General features: G+C 54.9%; 1 protein-coding gene across 4 annotated transcripts in view; it reads left to right on the top strand.

The window, feature by feature from the left end:
* Positions 1–17,569, top strand: part of TJP3 (tight junction protein 3) — a 29,623-nt gene that overhangs the window by 1,388 nt on the left and 10,666 nt on the right. For 2 of the 4 annotated variants that reach the window (XM_033417504.2, XM_033417506.2), the window contains exons 1-8: positions 6,856–7,067; positions 11,028–11,084; positions 11,200–11,309; positions 12,043–12,145; positions 12,378–12,726; positions 14,428–14,531; positions 15,587–15,746; positions 16,024–16,132. In XM_033417504.2, coding sequence (XP_033273395.1) covers positions 7,050–7,067; positions 11,028–11,084; positions 11,200–11,309; positions 12,043–12,145; positions 12,378–12,726; positions 14,428–14,531; positions 15,587–15,746; positions 16,024–16,132 — 1,010 coding nt within the window. In that variant the 5' untranslated portion in view covers positions 6,856–7,049. Of the gene's footprint in view, positions 1–6,855; positions 7,068–11,027; positions 11,085–11,199; positions 11,310–12,042; positions 12,146–12,377; positions 12,727–14,427; positions 14,532–15,586; positions 15,747–16,023; positions 16,133–17,569 lie in introns of those variants that run through there. The other 2 variants (XM_033417505.2, XM_004286333.2) reach the window with 2 other exon arrangements.

Raw genomic sequence — 17,569 nt, 5'->3', positions numbered from 1 at the left:
CTGATAGGAGTCAAATTGCAGAGAGTGGGGAGGTCTGGGGGCTGCCTATGCCCCCAGCCAATACCCCAGTTTCAGCACCTGTAAGAGTCCTGCCTCCCCGGCTCAGGGCTTCTGTGTGGCCCCAGTTCTGGGGAAAGTCCACCTCGGGAGTCTGGGTTCCTGTTCTTCCACCTCGGGTCTGGCCTGGTGCCAGGGGAGCTGTGTTTGCTCAGGGTGGAGCCTGACACCCTTTGGAATGGGCTGAGGTTAGCGGGCAACATGACTGGGGGGGCGGGGGTGCCCACGGAATGAACCTGCATTTATGAAGCACCTACTGTGTGCCGAGTGCTGTTCTGGGGCTTGAGGATTCAGGGGTGATAAGGGAAACAAAGATCCTGCTCTTGTGGGGCTTGTGGTTTGGTGGAGGAAGGCAGGCAAGAAACAAGAGACACAATAAGGAAGTAAATTGTATCCTAAATTGTATCCTGGGTTAGAGGATGGTCAGCCTTACAGGAAAAAAAAAAGTGAAAGACGTACAGGGATAGGAGTAAAACAGGCAGGGGGGTGTTTTACAGTCTTAAGTAGAAAGATTAGGGGAGAATTCATTGAGAAGGCGACATCTGAACAAAGACTTGAAAGAAGTGAGTAGTTGGGGGAGGGGCATTGCAGGCAGAGCACACAGCCCGTGCAAAGGCCCTGGGGCAGTACCATGCCTGGCGAGCTGGAGGAACCGCTAAGAGGCCTGTGTGTCTGGAGCAGAGTGAGTACGGGGGAGAGAGGGAGGAGGCGAGGGCAGAGAGGGGACGGGGCAGGTCGTGCAGTCTGGAGGGCTGTGGGCAGAGGGGCCTGACTCAGGTGCTCACAGGCGCCCTCTGGTGGCTGCTTCGGGGAGGACAGACTGTGGGCGATGAGGGCGTAACCAGGGACCTGGATGGAGGGGACTGAGCTAGTCCAGGTGGGAGAGGATGCGGTGGACCAGGTGGGGGCTCAGAAGTGAGGAGAAGTGGGCGGATTCTGGACAGATTTGGGGAGAACCAACAGCATTTGCTGACTACGAAAGACAGAGTTCAGGATGATTAGGAAGAAAAGTGGAAAGAATGCTCTAGGACTTGAAGATGGTAACAGGTAAGATGGAGTAGTTGGGAATCTCCTCAGGGAGGAGCCTTGGATGCTAGAGTGAAGGCTTTAGGTGTAATGGAGTTAAGGGATCTTTTTTTTTTCAAAAATGTAAAGCATGACTCTATACTAATATAAAACAAACAGGTGCTTTATGAGTTTACTTAACTCATTAATTAATATGAGAACCAGCAAGATTTTACAGATTGTTTAAAGGAGAGAATATTGGGACTTCCCTGGTGGCGCAGCAGTTAAGAATCCGCCTGCCAATGCAGGGGACACAGGTTCGAGCCCTGGTCCCTGGCCCGGGAAGATCCCACATGCCGCGGAGCAACAACAACCGCACCACAACTACTGAGCCCATGTGCCACAACTACTGAAGCACGCGCGCCTAGAGCCCGTGCTCCGCAGCAAGAGAAGCCACCGCAATGAGAAGCCCTCACACCGCAACAAAGAGTAGCCCCCGCTCGCTGCAACTAGAGAAAGCCCACGCTCAGCAACGAGGACCCAACGCAGCGAAAAATAAATAAATAAATATTTTTAAAAAGGAGAGAATATTAAGAAAGAACACACACACAGGCAATCAATGCTGAAATGAATTTACAAATAGTTGTAAAGGTGGTCAATAGCCACAGGGAAATAATCAGTGGTCGCCACGGGACAAAATTCATTTGTATTTCTATGGACAAGAATCCTTTGAGATACCACCAGTTTCTTATAATTTACAGAGTTGTAAAATAGTTCGAAGACCATAAGAAGCACGGATAACTAAAGAGGATACCCAGAGCCTGGCATTGATCAGATGCTCAATAAGTATCCTTGACCGAATGCTAGGGAGCTATGGAGTGTTCTTGAGCTAAGGCCACAGCTTGTTAACTACGCGCTCATTGCTGAGACTGTTCACTTTTTGGTTTTGGGATCTTAGTTCCCTGACCAGGAATGGAACCCACGCCCCCTGCCGTGGAAGCGCGGAGTCTTAACCACTGGACCGCCAGGAAAGTCCCGACTTATTTGTTGAATGTCTGCTCTCCATGCTGGTCTGTGAGCTCTACCTCTCCAGTGACCCAGGCTCCCAGAACAGTGCCTGGTATGCAGCAGGCACTCCATAAATGAATTAATAGCTCATGGGGAACCACCTAAGATTCTGAACAGAATAGAAAGGCCAGTGCTGTGTGCTTTAGCAGGACAGACTCCCGCTGTGGCAGGCCCAGCCTCAAGGCAGGTAAGGGTGGGGTCTCAGGGGACCTTTCATGGGGTGTGGTGGGGGGAGCTGGTGTGGGTACAGGTGCAGAGGCCAGACTGAAACCAGGGATGGTGAGGAAGGTGTCAGGGGCCTGGGTTCTTCCCCCAGCCATTGCACACAACGATGGAAGCTCGAAATAGACAATTTTGCAGGCGGTCCCCATCCAGCTCTGAAGAACACCATAACTCCCTTTCATTTTTTCCCAGTGGGGGCTTGTCTCCCTCCTTCTGGCCTGAGTGGAGGAACTTCAAGGCACCCAGGCAAAACTGTCTGTGCACCTGTTACGTGCCAGCTGCTTTAATTTGTGAACCTTCGCGATCATAGCGCTCAGAGTCGGAACTAGGTCCCATTATACAGATGAGGAAACTGAGGCAGGAAGCAGAGGGGCTGGGATTCTCACCAGGCACTGCTCTGCCCCCTGCCGTGGAGCTTCCTTCTAGGGCTTCCTCCCACCTAGGGGGTGGGGGGGTGGGTGACACCCTCTGTGAGCCCCCTCCAGCCGCCCCCAGAAGGGTCTTCCCCCCTCCTCGCTTTCCCCTCCCTCCAACATCAAAGTACTCGCCCTAAGGTGCCCCGGGACCCGCATGGTGCCTGCCACTGGGCCATTCCTCAGTGCTGTGCTCATCAGCAAGCCCACCCCACCCAGAAACCGCCCTTCCTCCTGCGCCCTCTGGCTGAACCCATAACTCCAGTCCAGGCATGAGGAAGGCATCAGACAAACCCCAAACGAGGGGCATCGTAGAAAATCCCTGACCCGTCTCCTCCAGACGGAAAAGGTCAGGGAACCCGAGGCCAGGAGCCCGAGAAGACGTGATCACACAGACGTGAACACACTGTGGGATACTGGAGGGGCTCCTGGTGCAGATTTCACACTAGTAAAACCTGAATACAGCGTGGAGTTTAGTTAATAGCGAGGATGTTTAGTTAATAGCGAGGATGTGGCTGCTTAGTTTTGGCAAATATACCGTGGTGGTCACGTAAGACGTTAATGTTGAGAGAAACTGTGTGAGAAACATAGGCGGACTCTCTGAATTATATCTACCACTTTTCTGTCAATTTAAAACTAGTCCAAAATAAAATGTTTCTTTTGTTTTTTGGCCACGCTGTGTGGCTTGTGGGATCTAAGTTCCCCGACCACGAATTGAACCTGGGCCCCCTGCAGTGGAAGCTCAGAGTCCTAACCACTGGACCGCCAGGGAAGTCCTCAAAATAAAATGTTTATTTAAAACATTTTTCTTTTCAGGGCCTCTGGGTTTGGAGTCACTGCTCCCCCAGCTCCCGCCTACAGCCCCCAGTCTGTCCTCTCGACAGTGGCCACCAGAGTGCGCCTGTGAGCACCGAGTCAGGCCCCGCCCCTCCTCTGCCCACAGCCCTCCAGGGTCCGCCCTCCCTGGAGGTAAAAACCCAAATCCTCCCGGCAGCCCACAGGGACCTGCACGACCTGCCCTGTCCCCTCCCTGCCCTCCCCTCCTCCCTCTCTCCCCCTCGCTCACTCTGCTCCAGACACACGGGCCTCCTCGCTGTTCCTCCTACACGCCAGGCATGGTCCTGCCCCAGGACCTTTGCACCAGCTCTCCCATGGCACCTCCTTTACCTCCTTCAGGTCTAGCTGTTACTTCTGCACAGATACCTCTCACTTAGGTCACTCCTATTAATCTCAGTACCACCTCCTCAGAGAAGCCCTCCCAGAGCCCCCAGCCCAGGTTGTGCCTCTGTACCTATGCTCTCAGAAATCTAGGTCGGACTTGTTATTTCTGTTACGTGATGATCTGATTATTGTCTATCTCCCCTGAGGACACTTGGCTTCCTTTAGGGCAGGGACTGGGTCTGCATCAGTGCTGGGTATACACAGTAGGCGATCAGTAAACCTCGAGTGAATGAGCCAGCGCCCAGCCAGGCTGCAGGGCTGCTTCATTCTTGGGCTCTGGTCAGACCTGTTATGCCACAGATAAGACCTCAGCCTCCTGCAGCCCTGCAAAGCAGCCTACACCAGGGAGACCCCAAGCTCCCAGCGTGAACGAACCCCCCAGGCTCCCACCCCTCCTGGCGGCCACGACCCACTGGGAGACCTCAACCCAGTCCCTACCCCCTTTGGGCCTCAGTTTCCCTGTAGGTGCTCAGAGGGGGCAGAGGAGGATCATCCCACAGGTTTCTCTGAATCCTCCCTTCCCCCACCCCTTCCGGCCATGCGCACACTGCTCCCTCCTGGTTGTAGTTGGCACTGCAATTTCAGACGGGAATTCCGTCCCCCATCACTTCTCCTTTCTGTACTTGGCGCATAGCAGGGGCTTGCAATATTTTTGTTGAGTGAATGACTGAATAGGTGGGAAAATGAATGCATGAATGACACCGCCTCTGGCCTGTGAGGCAGCAGTGGACGCACCCTTCTCCAAAGCCCTGCATTTGAGCACAGCGTCATCCGATGGGTACTAGGGAGACACTGAGTGTTCTTTTTTTGAAATTTATTTATTTACTTATTTTTGGCCGCGTTGGGTCTTCGTTGCTGCCCGGGGGCTTTCTCTAGTTGCGGTGAACGGGGGCTTCTCTTGCTGTGGAGCACGTGCTCTAGGCGTGCAGGCTTCAGTAGTTGAAGCACGCAGGCTTCAGTAGTTGTGGCTCCCTGGCTCTAGAGCGCAGGCTCAGTAGTTGTGGCACTCCGGCTTAGTTGCTCCGAGGCATATGGGATCTTCCTGGTCCAGAGATCAAACCCATGTCCCCTGCATTAGCAGGAGGATTCTTAACCACTGCGACACCAGGGAAGTCCCAGTGAGTGTTCCTGAGCAGGGCATGAATATGTGAGGTGGCTGGAGGAAGACCATGTGTCTTGTGGTGGTTGCCCCCCTTCTTAGAGGGGTTTAAAGTGGGGTTTCTCTACCTCAGCACTATTGGCTTTTGGGGCCCAACCGTTCCCTGGGGTGTCAGGCAAATTACCCTACAGTGAGAAGCACGGGTATAGACTGAGCGGTGTGGGGTCAAAGAGAGCCAAGTCCAGGGCCAAATCCAGCTCTCCTAGTAGGGCTTGCCACTCGACCCATCTGGCCTCAGTTTTCTCAGCTGCAAAATGGTCACGTGGATATCTGTGTAACAGTGGCTGGAGCAAAGCAAACACTCCATAAGCACGAGCCAGCTTATTTTGCCAGACCTACATCCAATCAGTAACTCCTCCCCAGTCCTCCCCAGTAATCGCAGCCACGAACCCCTGCATGCACGTGGCAGTGGGGAACCTATTTATGTTTTGTCCTATGAGTCAGTAAAGCAAATACACATCTATTTAGAAAATATTTGACTTTCTTCTACCTAAAATCATGTTGTGTGCCACCTGCTGGTGACCCAAGGTCATGTCGGGAAAGACTGAGCTTTCCCCTTTAGCCATGAGGTTCCAAGCAGGTCCTTAGAAGGGGGCTTCTGCAAATATTTATTGCCTTGGGGGCCTTTGGGGACTCTTGAGGGGTTGATTCTGGCTAACTGGGGTCTCCAGACTAGGTTTTGGGGGATAACTGCAGTGGGGAGTGGTGAGAAATCAATTTTGGGGGCCTCAAAGATTTTGATTATATTCTCTGTCTTGTACACTTGGCAAACTCTTATCCAACCCTAAAAACCCTAGTGGCAATACCCCCTCCTCCAGGAACACTTCCCTGATCCTCCATTTTCCCCTCTGCCTCCCCCCTTCCCACAGTCTGGAGTTCCTCTCTGCCCAGTCTTGACTGGATGAGGCTGGGAAGGGGTGTCTATGCCCAGATTTGCCCCTTCAACCTTGGCCTGAGATGGGGCACAGGAACAGCTGGGCCTCAAGGTCTATTTTTTTTAAGCACAAAGGAATGTGCGGGTGGGGCCGATGGTGGCTCCACCCATCCAGGTGACTTCCTCCCTCCCTCACCCCCAGGTAGAGGGTTTCCTGCTCTCGTCCTGTAGTTCCTAGATGGCTCCTGAGGGTGAGGCTGGGTGAGGAGAAAGAAGCCTGACCTTAACTCAGAGGAACCTAAAGAATTTCCTCCGCCCTCGCCGCCCCGCCCTTCCCAGCTGGGGACCCAGCCAGGTGCTAGGTGTGAAGACAGGCGGGTACCACTGGATTCGGGGCGGGCCCAGAGGCGGCTGCTGTGCGCCTTCAGAGAGTCCATGCCCCTGGCCTCCCTGGGCCTCCGTTTTTTCTCTCTAAAATAGGGTAAACCTCCCGAAGATGGGGGTGACCCGAGAAAGACCAGCCCTATGCTCCTGAGGTCTCTGACCCTTGACTAGCTCCTAATCCAAGAGATCTCCCTACTGAATTTCAACATGTAGAGTTTTTCTCGGATGTTAAACTTTCCGAAGCGCAGGCTCCGTTCCGAACGCGGCTGTAATCCCTTCCCGGTCTTCCTTGCAGCCTTGCCTGGCTGGTCTCCAGCCCCGCCGCTGGCTAGTGCTCAGCTGGGCGGAAAACACGGCCTGGAATTCCCACCCCTGGGCCTGGATCCTGTGCTGGGAGGGGAAGGGGGACGAAGGCTGCCTCGGCGGCGTCCCGAAGGCGTGTCGGGGCGGGGGCGGAGCCGGTAGGGGCCACGGAGGAGGAAGAGGTGCAGGTGCAGCCCCAGCGGCGGAGCGGGCTGGAGGAGGGCGAGAGCCGGGGACCTGCTTCGCCGCGACCCTCCCCAGCCTCCTCCCTCACGCCAGGGTGGGGGCCAATTGTTTCTAGACCCCCCTGGGGCAGAGGCACTGGACGGCCCCCGGGTGGACTATGGCGGTGAGATTCCAGGCGAGTAGCCCGCCGAGGGCGGGAGGGAGAGGGGACCGAGCTGGGGTCAGGGCTGGGACCTGGATCCAGGACCCCAGATCACCCTCTGCCTAGGTAACAGATGGGGAAACTGAGGCCCAGAGGAATGTGGTGGCTAGCCCGAGGCTGCACGGGCAGAGGCGTCCGCGCCCACTGGCCTCCAAAGCGGCCTCCGGGAGCTTCCTCTGTCCTGAGTCTGCCTTCGCAGGTAGACCTGAGTTCAAATCCCATTTTTTTCTCCGTAACTTTGGGCCGCTGAATCCATGCGTCTCCGAACCTCATCTATAAAGTGGACGGTGGTCACTTTATAGAAGGGTGTAGGAAGGATTCCAGGACAAAAGTGTGTTGCAAAGCGCCTGGCACGTAGTAGGTGCCCGGTTTCCCGGGAGATCAGCGGAGTTAAGCTTGAGCACTAAGGGCGGAACCGTGGGCAGGGACTTCATATGTGGGCGGGAGCGGCTTTGGCGAATGCGGCTAGGCTGCGGACGAGGGGATCCCCATTTATTGGGTGCTTACTGTATACAGAGCCGTTCACTTGGGCGACCTGCTAGACGTGGGCGTCGAGAGCCCCGTTTTGCACCGAGCAAGCCGACCGGGGCTGCGAGAGGGAATCCCTGTGGCTCTGTCTGGGGGGACTGCGCTCCCCAGGGCTGAAACTTGAATCGACTTTGTCACACCCACCCCGCTGGGTCTCAGGTCGGGCCCCAGAGGGGTAAACAGGCCTAGGCTGTTTACCTGGCTCGCCCCAGGCCGGACCGCCCGAGGCTCTAGGGCCGGGCAGTTCTGGTTCCCGCCGCCTCCTTCCCGGCAGCAAGGAACCGCTCCCAGAATCCAGTCCCCAGCTCGAGTATTTGTGACCCCCCTTCCCCTCCCCCTCCCCACCCCCGCCGTTGTTCCCAGAGGTTGGAGTGGGGAGGGGGAGAGCGGACAGCAGCCTGGTAACCAAGTGCCCGGGGCGGTGTGCCTTGGTAAGACCTGTCCCTCTGGAGGCGTCTCCTCTCCGGTGTTTCTGTCCCGCGCGTGGCAGGGGGCGAGGACGAAGGCCCGGGCCCCGCCCCCTCGGAGCGCACCTCGACGGAGGCGGGGCTGAGGAGGCTAGGAACTCAGGACGTACCTGGTTGAGTTCCTGGCGGAATCAGCCTTTTATTCCACCATTCACGCATTCCTCAAACTCCCGCGTGCCTGGTCTTGTGGGGACAATGCTGGGGTCCCAGGGCCCCCAGCCCTGCCCACTAGGAATCCCCTGACTAGAGGGATGTAGGGGAGACAGGTGGACTGGGACATCCCAGGCCCCAGTAATCAGAGACGTAAAATGTGTGTGTGTGTGGGGCGGGGGGATTTGAGGACTCATTTCCTGGAGGAAGAGACAGTCTGTGAAGGATGAATAAGAGTTTGCCAGGGAGCGCAGCATGTGCAAAAGCCTGGAAAGGAGCTGATTGGAGGGCCCATCACCAACGTACCCAGAGAGACAGCCCTGCCCAACCTTCACAGACCAAGAGGAAAGACCAGAAACTCACTAACTGATGATTAAACAGGATAATTTAAGATGGTTTTGGATGTCATGAATAAAACCTCATAAATTAAGTAGGGAGGGGTGGTAGGGTGCCAGGGAAGATTGGCTAGTCTAGTAGGGTCCCCTGGGGAGGTTGCGTTTGAGCTGAGACCTGAGTGTCCGGGGCAGCTGTGTGCATCCTGGGAGGGTAACCAGGCACAGGGCACTGCCAGGGAAATGTTTGGAACTAAGTTGAGGTGGGATGTGGCGTTAGGCGTGACCCCATGGGTCATGGAGAGTCCTGCAGTATCCATGGAGGCAAACCCACACAAGCTGGGACAAGCCCCAGCCACCTGTGCCTGCCCCCTTAGGGGCCCTGACTCCCTGTGGGCTGTTTCTTAAAATAAGGCCAAGAAATCAAAATTCTGGGAGGCCGTTTAATGACACTAAGCATAAAATCAAAGCAAGTGAAAAGATTCTGTTCTGAAAAATAAGTTCAGAAAGAAAAAAAAAAAAAGCAGAAGGATACTGTAGCCCGGTGGTTAAGATTAAAGGTATGGGATGGGCTGCCAAGGTTTGCGGCGCGCTGTGTGAGCTCCAGCAAGTTACTGAACCTCTCTGGGCTTCCCTTTCCTTCCCTGTAAGGCAGGAAGGCAGGAATAGGAGAAGTGCCATTTCTGAGGTCACTCAGGAGTAAATGAATGGGTACGTGCAATGCGCTCGCTGGCAGCGCACGGAATAGTGTTGCTTAGTAGTAGTATGCAGAGGAAGAAGGTCATTATTATTACTTCTCACAACAGCACTGTCATCTCTCCTAGAGGCTCCTTCTGCTATTCGTGCATGACTCCACGCCCGCTTCCCACACGTCAGCGCTGAAAGACGGGGCGGCGGGGGTGAGGGAGGTACCCATTTCACAGATGGGGAAGATGAGGCTGGGAGAGGCACCACCACAGCCAGCAAAGGGCAGACTGCAGGATTTGAGGCTCAGTTGAGAGAGCAGACCTGGCTCCCAGGGGTGTCCGTGAGGCCCTGCCCTTGGCTTTGTTTCCCTCTTCTCTGCCCCCTTCCTACCTCGGGGGAGCCTGGAATGCTGCTCTCCCGGGAACCTCTAAGAAAAGGCACCAGAACACATCACACCAGCGGAGGGCTCCCCCCGCCCTTGCAGTGCTGAGCTGGGCAACCAGGCTGGGGAGGGAGCGTCATTTCTACAAGACCCCCAGGGTAGTGGGACAGCCCCGCAGAAGGTAAGGGATGGGTGGGGGCTGGCTTCCCGGAGGGCTCCACATCCCCTGCTTCTGCCAGCATCTCCCGGCTGAGTGACCTCTACTCCCGGAGCCTGTGATCTCATCTGTACCTTGGGCTTGAAAATAACAGAATTCATGCCCCACAGCCCCACCCTCCAGCCCCACCCTCAACTGCTCTGTTGTCTTGGCAAGTGACTTCCCCTCTCTGTGCCTGGCTTTCCTCTTCTGTGGCGGGGCATAATAGAATGCCCCTTAGTGAGCAGATTAAATGAGATCTTACCTGTGAAGTGCTTGGCGCAAAGGAAGCACTTCATTCATTCATTCATTTCTTAGATAGTTAGAATCTCTCCTATGATCCAGGCACTCAGGATCAACTTTGAATGAGGCAGATAAAAATCTCTGACCTCTGAAGCCAATATTCTAGAGGGAGAAGGGCAGTGACCAGATTTTAAAAACCTAGAGAGTGTCGAGGGATCACAAGTTCTGTGAACGAGGAATCAGGGAAAGGAGGATAAACTGGTCTGTTGTGGGATGGCAAGCATTCCAATTCCAGACAGGGTGGTTGGGAGAAGGAGGTGAGGGAGCGGGCCAGGTGCAGATCTGGAGGAAGAGAGATCCAGGCAGAGGAGATGGCTCGTGCGAAGGTCCTGGAGCAGGACCGGGCTTGGTGTGTGGGAGGAACATCGAGGAGCCCTGAGTGTCTGGAGCAGAGTGAGACCCTTGTGTCTGCAGGCCTTGCTAGATCCCCACCGCCACCACCACAGGGACTGAGCCAGACCTTCCAGAAGGACAGTGACAAGGACTAACATTTCCTCTGCTCCCACCACAGTATGGCACTATTAACGTTTGGAGATGGGTCATTGTTTGTGGTGGGGTCTGACTGTGCACTACATGTAGGGGTTTGAGCAGCACCCCTGGCCCCCACCCCCTCGATGCCAGGAGCACCCCCCAATCATAACAACCACAGATGTCCCCAGATACCACCCAGTGCCCTCTGGGAGAGGGGGTAGAATGGTCCTGGATTGAGAACCACTGATTTAAGTCCATTTTGCAGATGAGAAAACTGAGATCTCAGGAGAGGTAGCAACTAACTCACAGACTTGGGCCATGAGAGTGTCAGAGCCAGGCTCCACACCCACCCAGGTATGGGGAGCCCTGATTGCTCTGATAGACCTCATGTCCACCTTCCCTGTCACCTCCCACCAGGTGCTGGACATGGAGGAGCTGACCATCTGGGAACAGCACACAGTCACGATCAGCAAGGTGAGGCCTCCCTCCCTCCGCGTGGGTGCTGATGGGAATGGTGGGTTGGTTCCTGCAGGACAGCCTTTGTCCCAGTGAGAAGCAAAATCACGTTCTGTCTCTTATCCCCCCTCAGGACCCCCGCCGAGGCTTCGGCATTGCAATATCTGGTGGCCGAGACCGGCCCGGTGGATCAGTGGTTGTGTCCGATGTGGTGCCCGGAGGACCAGCTGAGGGCCGGCTACAGTGAGTGTCAAGGCAGCTGGGTTCTGGCGGGGGTGGGGGTGGGGGGGGACACATCAAGAGGAGAGAACTGTGTGGGCCCAAACCAGGAGGCTGGAAAGTGCCTGGCGCCTTCCAGCTCTGTCAGTACAGGGCTTGGGGCTGGCAGAAGGACAGACAGTGACTAGCCCCCACTCTCCTCAAGGCACTGGTCCTCTGATGAGTTCTGGGGGTCATAGTGGCCCCAGGATGCTCCCAGAGCAAATATCCTGGAAACCTCTTTTTGGCTGGAGGGAGAGAGACCCAGTGTCCTGAGCTCTTGGGGATAGAAGGCTCCTGGGAGTTATGTTGGGAAAATGGTTCTGGGACCCAAGAGGCTGACAGGTGATATGGCTCAGCTCAGAATCAGCGACCAGCTTCAGAGAGAGAGAGTACGAAACGGACAGGGAGAGAAGGGGAGAAAAGCAGGAAGAGAGGGCCCGAGAGAAAGAAGTGAGGGGGTACAGGGACACCAGGTGTAATTGCAGCTTATGTTCTATGATTGCATTTCACTATGTGGGTTCTGCGATCAGCCCCATTTTACAGATGAAGAAACTGAGGCCCAGAAGGATAAATGTCTTCATGAGTCTGGGAACACCAGTAAATCAGAACCAGGCTTTGTACACATGGGGGTGCCTTCCAGGGGCCCTCAGGGCAGGCCTGGGGAGAGGGGCTCCTGGATGATGTCTCCTCCCTGAGATCCGGCCTCCTCCCTCAGGACAGGGGACCACATCGTCATGGTGAATGGGGTCTCCATGGAGAGTGTCACCTCCACCTTCGCCATTCAGATACTCAAGACCTGCACAAAAGTGGCCAACATTGTGAGTGGGGGCTCGGTGGGAGAGGCAGCCCCTGGCTGACCCCACTTCTCCTGGTCTTGTTGCCCATGGGCAGTATGAGTATAAGCTTCCCCAAGCAAGTGGAATCTTGTTTCCATTCACAGCTTGGATGTTAAGGCCCAGAGAGACCAGAGTCCCCCAGGGTCCGCCATGGGATGGGGCAAAGCCTTGAGCTGCCCCCTGCCACCCCGACCATTTCTGCCTGCCCTAACAGACAGTGAAGCGTCCCCGGAAAGTCCAGCTGCCCGCCACCAAGGCCACCTCTGGCCTGGGACACCAGGACTCAGATGAGGAAGATGGGCCACGGCGCCTGGACGAGGCTGACCACGGCCAGGGCTATGAGGGTGACACGTCCAGCGGCTCTGGCCACTCCTGGGGCGAGCGCTCCCGCCGGCCAAGGACAGGTCGCCGGAGCCAGGCCAGCAGCCATGGGCGCAGGAGCCCGAGCGGCGGCTCCGAGGCCAACGGGCTGGCCCTGGTGTCTGGCTTCAAGCGGCTGCCGCGGCAGGACATGCGCATGCGGCCCGTGAAGTCCGTGCTGGTGCGGAGGAGAGACAGCGACGGTGAGCGTGGGGGCCACGTTGTCGGCAGTGGGGCTTGGCATCCCCGGGAACAGGCAGCACTGCTGCCCCAAAATCTGATCACATGTGGTGTGTGGTCAGCAGAATAATGGCCTCCAAAGATACCCACATCCTGGTCCCAGGACCTGTGGATGTGTCACCTCACGGGGCAGAGGGGACTTTGCAGGTGGGGTTAAATTAAGGCCCCTGAGATGGGGATGACCCTGGATTCCCCCGGGGCTCCTAGTGTCATCACAGGGTCCTTATAAGAGGGAGGCGGCAGGGTCAGAGGCAGAGAGAGACGGGAGATGCTGCGCTGCTGGCTGTGAGGATGCAGGAGGGGCCGCGAGCCAGGGATGCGGCGCCTCTAGAAGCTGGAAAAGGCAGGAACCGATGCTGCCCTGGAGCCTCGGGAAGGATCAGCCCTGCCCACACCTGGATTTAGCCCCGTGAGGCCCATTTCAGACTATTCGATAAATTTGTGTTCTATTATAGCCATTACGTTTGTGGCGGTTTGGTACAGCAACGGGAAACTCACTCATCATGACATCAGTAGACTGTCGAGGGATTAGTAGGTATAGAACAGTAGGGATGTGATCTCTCATTCCTGTCTTGAGTCAATGGCAGTATTGTGACCTTGGAATTCTGGTCATGATGTGACAAATGACACTGGGATATCTACCCCACATTGTAATTTTAATAATCCTGAAAACGCTCATCGTGATGTCACTGAGTATTGGGGTTGTGACCCCTAAGCCGCTTTGGTGATGTCATCAGGGTGTTGGGAAGGGACAACCTGGGCTCTGCTCCTTCTCAGGTGCCTGCTGCTGACTGCTGTGCAATGATATCAGAATCCCTGCCCCAGGGCCTTTGCACGGGCTGTTCCCACCACCTGAAATGACCTTCCCAAGACTCCTGCAGGGTTTGCTCCCTTGCTTCATCCAAGACCCAGCTCAGACGTCACCCCCTGAGAGAGGCCATCCCCCAACACCTGTCCCCAAACTGCCCCTCCGTGGCCACTCTCCCCACCTCCTGGCTTACGCTCTCTCTCTTTTTTTCTTTTAATACTTTTTATTTTTTAATTAATTATTTATTTATTTAAAAATTTTATTTATTTATTTTTGGCTGCGTTGGGTCTTCATTGCTGCGCGTGGGCTTTCTCTAGTTGAGGCGAGTAGGGGCTACTCTTCAGAGCGGTGCACGGGCTTCTCATTGCAGTGGCTTCTCTTGTTGCAGAGCACAGGCTCTAGGTGCGTGGGCTTCAGTAGTTGTGGCTCGCGGGCTCTAGAGCGCAGGCTCAGTAGTTGTGGCACACGGGCTTAGTTGCCCCGCAGCATGTGGGATCTTCCCGGACCAGGGTTCGAACTTGTGTCCCCTGCATTGGCAGGTAGATTCTTAACCACTGCACCACCAGGGAAGTCCCCCAGCTTTCTCTCTTCCCAGCGCTCAGCATCACCGGGTGCTTGTGTGTTCCACCTCCCCCAACTACAGGGGACCAGGTCTGCTTTGTCACCCGCCGACAGGCACCTTCAGGGGGAGAGTGCCCGCCGGAAAGGGGCAGCAGGCTGAAGCCTGCCCCCTCCCTGCACGACAGCAGCCTGGAAGATGGGATGGTTGAGGGCAGGCGAGAAGGCTGAGGTCTGAGAGCCCCTGGCAGCCCAGAACCCAGGCCCTGCCTCAGTTTCCCTCCTCTTCCACCCACAGATTTTGGGGTCAAACTGGGCAGTCAGATCTTCATCAAGCACATCACAGAATCGGGCCTGGCTGCCCAGAACAGCAGGCTCCAGGAAGGAGACCTCATCCTACAGGTGAGCCCCTTCCTCCTGTCAGGGGGCAGGGAGACCGGGGCCAGAGGGTAACAGTGTTACCGAGGCATATGGCACAGTCAGCAAAGCTGGTTCTGAACCACTTGCCTCCTGCATTGTGGCCTGTTTCACAAAGGTTGGAGATGGCTACGCAGGACTTTCCCCCCTTCCCCGCATCTGCCGCAAATCCATTGCCAAATGTCAGTTTCTAGCACCCCCTTTGGGTTGTCTGTTTCTAGTATCCCCAGAATCACATGACGTGCTGGCTACAGCACTGATTCATGGGCCTGCCTTAGGTGCCTGGATGCTAATGGTCCAGAGACCAGGCTTTGAGGAGCAGCTCTGCCTTAAGAGCTTGGTTTCCTTCTAGACTCCTCCCCTGAAAATCTGTTTCTAGTGATTCCTAGTGTTTGATATACAAATCATTTCTGGTTGATTGTTTCTAGAGCTTCCTCAGAGTCATCTGTTTCTAGTGACCCTGAAGAATTGTCTGTTTCTAGTAGTTTGGGGCTGACACTTGAAACAGAGCTTGGAGGTGGGGCTGGGGGCTAGAAGGGTTACTGAAAACAGACATTCCCAAGAGAAAATGTTAGCAATGGATTCCTGGTGAGCGGAGATGACACTAAATCCCTCCTAGGAATTGTATGTTTCTAATCAACTTCTAGATGTCTGTTTCCAGACCTCCCAGAGATTGTCTGTTTCTAGTATCTACATATTTACCCCCTCTCCCCCAGTTAGAGTTGTTTCTAATATCTGTTCCCAGTGTCTCCTGAGAAATTTCCCCCTCTGGGGAAATGAGAGTCAATCCATTTTTAATTTTTCCCTAGCGCCCCCCAACCCCTCTTAGAAAATTGTCTGTTTCTAGAATTCTTCTGGAGGTCAGTTATTGGCATAGTCTCCTCTCATAGCAGGAATGCAATTCTGTCATTTTCTGTTGAGAATGTCTGTTTTTAGTAACCCCTGAGGGTTGTGTGTTTCTAGTCCCCCTCACCAAGGTATCTGTTTCTAGTATCCCCTATCTCTCATGAATTTGCTTCCTCCTTCCTGATTCCTTTTAGATCAACGGGGTGTCCAGTGAGAATCTGTCACTGAGTGACACACGGCAACTGATCGAGAAGTCGGAAGGGAAACTGACTCTGCTGGTGCTCAGGGACCGAGGCCAGTTCCTGGTGAATATCCCTCCGGCCGTCAGCGACAGCGACAGCTCCCTTCTGGAGGGTGAGGGGCCAAGAGGCCAGCCCTGGGAGGTTCAAATGGAGAGCCAGGGAGGCAGGCTGTGCCAGGCAGGACCAAGCAGGAGTTGGGAAGCCTGGCCCTGAGAGGCTCAGAGAGGGACAGAAACTTGCCCAAGGCCACACAGCAAGTTAGGGCTGGAGGCCCTCAGCTGAGCCTGACTCTGGTCTGGGCCCCTTTGCTTAGAGGGGCCTGATGTGCCCCTCTGTGAAATGGCAGCCTGGAAGGCGTGCCCGTGGCTGAGACACGCTTTCCCCCGCAGACATCTCAGACCTCGGGTCAGAACTGTCTCAGGCGCCACCATCCCATGTACCACCGCCACCCCAGCATGGGCAGCGGAGTCCGGACGCCAGCCGAGCCAGCTCCCCCATGTATGTAACCTCATCGGCTAGAATGGCCAAGTGGGATGGGAACATGGGCCTATCTTTTCCAACATGGGGTAGCCTTGAAGGTGCAGTCATGGCGGCCTGCCTGGAAGAGGCCTCTCCTTCCACACACAGTCCTTCTTGCCTCCTTATTGTGGCTCAGGGTTCTCAGTCCTGGGAGAACCAGATATGGACGGACTTAAAGCAGAAGGGATAACAGAATTTTCCAACAAGCCCTAGAAGACTTCAAAATGCATAAGCCCTGTCACCGAGCAAGTCTTTTAGAGAGTTCTCTTGGGAGTGAAATAGCCACAGCTGTGTGCAGGGATTAGAGGATGCTTATTCGTTATGATGATGTTTATAAAAGGGACAGAGTGGCAGTTACTTTGTTAGTCTCCTGGGGCTGCAGTAACCAAGTGCCACAAACTGGTCGGCTTAGAACCACAGAAATTTATGGTCTCAAAGCCCTGGAGACTGAAGACTCAAGTCACGGTGTCAGGGCCACACTGCCTCTCAAGGCTCTTAGAGGGAAATCTGTTCCAGGCCTTTCTCCTAGCTTCTGGTAGCCTCCGGCATTCCTTGGCTTCCAGGAATCCATTTTTAATTTTTCCCTAGCGCCCCCCCACCCCTCTTAGAAAATTGTCTGTTTCTAGAATTCTTCTGGAGGTCAGTTATTGGCATAGTCTCCTCTCACAGCAGGAATGCAATTCTATCATTTTCTGTTGAGAATGTCTGTTTTTAGTAACCCCTGAGGGTTGTGTGTTTCTAGTCCCTCTCACCAAGGTATCTGTTTCTAGAATCCCCTATCTCCCCGCTGTGTGTCTTCATGTCATCTTCCCCCATGTATGTGTCTCTGTGTCCATATGTCCCCTTTTTATAAGGACACCAGTCAGACTGGATTAGCCACCGCCCCCACCCCAGTATGACCTCAAGTTCACTAATCACATCGTGATGACCCTGTTCCCAAATGAGGTCCCATTCTGAGATCCTGGGGGTTAGGACTACAGCAGGTGAATTTTGAGGGTACACAATTCAACGCCTTAAAAAACATGATTGCACAACACTTGGGGATTAGGTAACAGGCACCTCATTTAAGCCTGCAGTCCCCTGTGAAGTAGGGGGTTGTATCTGTTATCTACAGCCGCATAACAAATGACCCCCAAACCTGGCCGCTTGAGACAATGGTAAACATGTATTACCTCACTGTTGCTGAGAGTCAGGAATTGGGGACGGCTTAGCTGGGTGGTTCTGGTTCATGGTCTCATGAGGTTACAGTCAAGACATAGTCTAGGGCTGTGGGCTTTTGGGAGTGGATGATCCCCTTCTAAGCTCCCTCACATGGCTGTTAGCGGGAGGACCAGGAGGTGGGGGTCATTGCGGTCCATTTTAGAGGCCAGAGGAGGGCCCACGCCAAGGCCCCAGATCTTACTCCACCACTAATTA

The sequence above is a fragment of the Orcinus orca genome, chromosome 3, assembly GCF_937001465.1.
Source record: "Orcinus orca chromosome 3, mOrcOrc1.1, whole genome shotgun sequence".
Taxonomy (NCBI): Eukaryota; Metazoa; Chordata; class Mammalia; order Artiodactyla; family Delphinidae; genus Orcinus; species Orcinus orca.
Note: the sequence above shows the minus strand (reverse complement) of the source record. Positions and strands in the feature narration are given on the sequence as shown.